General features: G+C 40.6%; 2 protein-coding genes across 2 annotated transcripts in view; both read right to left on the bottom strand.

The window, feature by feature from the left end:
• The window catches only part of LOC102416837 (complement factor H-like), a 22,847-nt gene extending 22,685 nt beyond the window's left edge, over nt 1–162 (bottom strand). The window contains exon 1 of the mRNA XM_023746074.1: nt 65–162. Coding sequence (XP_023601842.1) covers nt 65–122 — 58 coding nt within the window. The 5' untranslated portion in view covers nt 123–162. The remainder of the gene's footprint in view (nt 1–64) is intronic.
• A 1,599-nt stretch (nt 163–1,761) lies between these two features.
• LOC111823697 (complement factor H-related protein 1-like) lies at nt 1,762–4,432 on the bottom strand. Its single transcript, XM_023746069.1, has 4 exons — nt 4,327–4,432; nt 3,051–3,224; nt 2,645–2,827; nt 1,762–2,118 (listed from the first exon to the last, which is right to left on the bottom strand). Exons 1-4 carry the CDS (start codon nt 4,430–4,432, stop codon nt 1,922–1,924), a joined length of 660 nt encoding a protein of 219 aa, XP_023601837.1. The 3' UTR covers nt 1,762–1,921.
• Nucleotides 4,433–4,741: the final 309 nt, after the last annotated feature.

The raw sequence follows: 4,741 nt of genomic DNA on the forward strand, positions 1-4,741 counted from the left end.
CAAAATGAAAATGGGCAAAGTCTACTTAAGAAGGAGCTAAATATTCCCGTCAATTTCAACTCACCTTGTCCACGAGCCCAGGAGACCCACAGGGTGAGGATGACCTTGACTAATAACAGCATGGTGGGCTCCCCGGGTGTGTTAGCACAGAGAGTCCAGCGCTGCTGTTTGGGGCTTCAAATCTGCTCCATGAGCCGTTACCAAGTGTGGCTCTGAATTTAAGTGAAATTACCAGGAAGCTGGTTGACTGGGGTCACTCGGTAGATATCAAAGTCCAAAGACTTTTGCAATTCTGTAAATTTACATGAAGGATTTCACAATCATTTCTTGAGTTACTTCTGTGATATGTATTTGTGCCACTTTCCTTAGATAAGTTGAAACCTGGATCCAAGAGTGATATGAAACTCTAATCTTTAAACACTTCTTGAGAATCGGTGAGGTTCTTCCTCAACCAGGAGATTCACACGGGAATAGCTCTGCCTGCATGTCCCTGTGACGTTCTCTCACCCGAGTGCAGCCCTTAGGGGTCTGTGGACACAGCGTACATTCCTGTCTGCAGGAAAGCACTAATTTTTTTTTTGTAAACTCACAATAGACAACACCTCAGAAGTCCAAGAATTTCAGCACATTGTTTGCATTCAATTTTTTTCATGTTTTGTTTCTTTTTAGAAGGAGAGAGAGAGAGAGAGAGAGAGAGAGAGAGAGAGAGAGAGAATATCAATGGGAGAGAGACACATCCTGCACACACCCCAACTGGCACAGAGATGAAACCTGCAACCCAGATCCATGCCCTTGACCAGGACTTGACCCCCAGACCCTTTAGTCCTTGGACCCACACTCTGACCACTGAACCACAGGACGATTTTAACAAATAATTTTTCATTACGTAATTCCCACAGTATATTCGAAGCTCATGTGTTTTGTTTGACTGGTTAAACATTCGATTCAATAGGCAGAAAGTCACACTGTTACCTCCATTGCTGTTTATTGCTCTATTGGCAAGTAGTCTAATCCCAGGATGGTGAAGAATCATTGTCTTGGTACAAGTGAAAGTGATGATATAGTTGCATTAACAACTTTGGGAGAAGAATAAGTTGAAATGGAGGCTAACATATTGCTTTTTTGTCCATTGAAATATAGTGGAAAAGAGCAGGAAACGCCAGAAACCTGGCAAGCTTTGAGGCAAAGAGCAGTAGGTTGGACTGACCACGTATTTGGAGCAACAGGGCTTCTTCATTCACACCTGGGGAACTCCACTGTCCCTTCCCAACACCTGCTGATACTCGATATTTTATCAGTTTTTAAGTCCGTGTTACAATAGCTAGGCCCCTGATTAGAATCTAATACCTCCTTATGACATGTTTGAATGATTGTATGTGCTAGATGGATAGTAGATGTTGCATTTCATCATTTGGGGTATAGTGAGCCATGGATAGATAAGCAAAACTAATTAATAACCTCTACCGTCTATTGCCAACATGGGTGTGACACAGTTTGGTTTTGATGTGTTTGTGAAGTGATTTTAAGGTGAAGATGGAGACAAGCATTTTTTATTTTTTTCCTCTGAAATTAGAGTCTCAAAACCCCCCACAGCTGTGGAGAAGCTTTGAGGACATTGGGAGGGTGGTGGGGGGAGCAGGGAGGGGAGAGATGGCATCTACTTTCTGGCCAGAGACGTTTCATGAACAGAACACACAACATGTTGGTTTGTCACATTTTAATGAGATGCTAAGGAGAAGTGGTCCGTTGGTATCAGATTACAATGACATCTCCCACATGGCATTTAACAGGAATTGTGATTAATGAATACAAGTGAATTACAGCCTACTAGAAAAATAAATTGAGAAGAATCAGATTAATATTAACAAATTCTGAATGAAGGCGCATATTTTAATGTGAAAACTGCCACACAGCTCTCATTTTATCCACATGTGGGATACTCCAGCTTTCCTTCTCGACATTGTGCTCGGAATGCAGATGCTGGTGACACTTTAGTATACTGAGGTCGACACACAAATTCAACATAATCATTTGATCTGGAATAAAATTTTTTCGCATCTGAATATCTCAACTGTATGTTATGTTCTTTCATGATTTTTTCTGATATTACACAGGCACCTGAAGGTTAAAAAAAGGAACATAAAACTTTAAGTGGTATACAGATATATTCCACAGAACTTTACACTTTTATGTAGAATATTCTACACAGATCCAGAAATTTATTCTCAAACCCTTTTCCAAACCAATTCATTGAAAATCCATCATGTTGCTATAACTCATTTTAACTATCAATGATGTTAAAATGAGGTACTCTGTGGAATGTGTGGTCATTGCACGTTATAATCAACATTCACAATGTCACCTACGCTATGAAGGGCTTTCATTAAAGAATCCTTCAATGGGTGGTGGAGGTGGATGAGGGTGGAAGGGACATAAGCGGTGATGGGGAAAATAAATTAAAATAAAGAAAAATGATAGTTTCTTGCTGTTGTTGCTCAAGAACTTCTCAGACTTTATTCCCTCAGACATGACTATTTGGTTGTCAACAGAAGGGGTGATAGTCCATGCAAGTTCTGTTGTAAACAGCAAACATGACATTCATTACACGGATTTCCCAGGGTCCACGAGACATTAAAGGAGTTACCTAAGCATTTGGGTGGCTCAGACCACTGTCCATCACGGCACGTTATTCTCCTGTTTCCCTCAAGTTGATAGTAGGCCTGGCATTGATACTCCACTGAAGACCCGGAAGCGTAGAATGGTGATATATATGTGGTAACGTCTCCATTGTCAATAGCAGGAGGGCGCCCACATTTTCCTGTGGAATCTAAGAGAGGACATTGTTGGTTTATTGAGTGAGCAGTTGATTTTAAGGGAGCTGCGGAGTAGGTGGGAGCTACACTCACCTCCTCCCGGCCCCAAACCGATTTACAGGAATCGATAGAGCAACAAACCTGAGTAACCAAATGAAGGCCAGCTGGACAGGAGTCTAGTAACCAAGTGCTTCCAGAAGCTGCACAGAGACTGGGAGGGGAGAATGAGACACCTACCCTTGCACTCAGGTGGGTCTGTCCAATTCCCACTGAAGCAGGTCACCACTGCTTTCCCGAAGAGGCCCAAAGGGTGCCTGCATTCATAACGTGCTGTGTCCCCATGTCGATACCTAGGTTTCTGGTTTGGTATGAAGGCATTTTGCACTGTGGGAGGCCTGCCACAGGAGACATCTGAATAAAGAGAAAACAATGAATCTCTAATGCAGCGATCATTTAGATGCAACGGAGACTGAAAATCTTCACAAATTTACAGACAAGATTGAAAAAAGAAGATAAAGCAATTTTTTTGTAAGAGGAAAGCTTTTATATCTTAAGTTTCTTTTCCATCCTCTCTCAAAGGTTCATAGACATTTTTAGGCCAATGAAAATGATGATATGCTGTGCAAAACTTTTTAGTTTGATGTAGTCCTATTTGTTTATTTTTTCTCTTTTGTTTTGCTTGCCTGAGGAGATATATCAGAAAATAAATATTACTATGAGAAATGTCTAAGATTTTACTGCCCATGTTTTTATTTCTAGGATTTTTATGGTTTTTGAATCTTGCATTTACGTCTTTAATCCATTTTGAGATTATTCTTGGGTAAGGTATAAGAAGGTGGTCCAATTTCATTTGTTTTGTTGTGTTTTTCCAATTATACCAGCACCATTTATTAACCAATGGCACCCCAATAAATTCAATAAAAATTTTAAAACTTTTTTTAAAGTAAAAAAAAAATGACCATTTTTCTGAACATTTTTAAGTTTAGTAAAATAAATGTAGATGATATAAAATCAAAGCGAATTTATAAACCCAAGAAACTCATAATAAACATATTATTTGGCAGCCAAATGTGGTTCGCAAACATCATGTTTTTGAATTGGGATTTCAGGCCCTTAGAAAATGAGCACAGTAGCCAGGTTCTTAGAAAATAAGTCAAGTATTGCCATGCTTTGAGGAATATCTCATGGCTAAAGAAGAAGATGATGATGATTTAAGATATCCACACAGAAACTGAGGAAAACTAAGAGTACAATATATTTACAGTTTCCTAAAAATACTCCAATAATGTGAGTGCTTAAGGGCACTGCAGTGAGCACTGTGCAGTTCATTGGGGAGTCTCGGGCGGATATAAAGTAATAAGAGGCTGAAGCTATGGTTCCCCACAAAAGTGGGCGCAGAGCCTGCTGGGAATTGCTACAAAGGTTTCAGGGTCACAATCCCTGAGCTTCTGATGCTGAGTCTGAGTGAGCCTGTGAGTTTGCATTTGCCTTCCTACCGATTCCCCAGACACACTGACACGGCTGTTTCCGGGGTCACACTCTGAGGGCTCTGGGGCCCCAATGCCCAGCACTGAGTGCACATCCCATTCCACTCTGTTGAGGCATAAACCTTCCTTCATCTGGCCTAACCCAGAATCATATGCCTAATTTTTAATGAAGCCAGAAGCCATTCACCAAAATACCTTTGCATGTGGGGGTTCCTATCCAAATACCGTCCCTACACTGCACAAAATTGGATCCTTCCATTTGGTAATGTTCTGGACATCTATAAGCCACTTGTTCTCCTGACTTGTATGAGTTCTTCTTCCGGCCTATGAGGATGGCATTGCCATAGCTGGGTGGGCTAGAACAAATTGATTCTAAAAAAGCAACAACATAGACTTTTCAGTAAATCTTTAAAAGTACATGTCCGCCAATAATTATACTTT

Source organism: Myotis lucifugus, unplaced genomic scaffold (assembly GCF_000147115.1).
Source record: "Myotis lucifugus unplaced genomic scaffold, Myoluc2.0 scaffold_625, whole genome shotgun sequence".
In the NCBI taxonomy this organism is placed as follows: Eukaryota; Metazoa; Chordata; class Mammalia; order Chiroptera; family Vespertilionidae; genus Myotis; species Myotis lucifugus.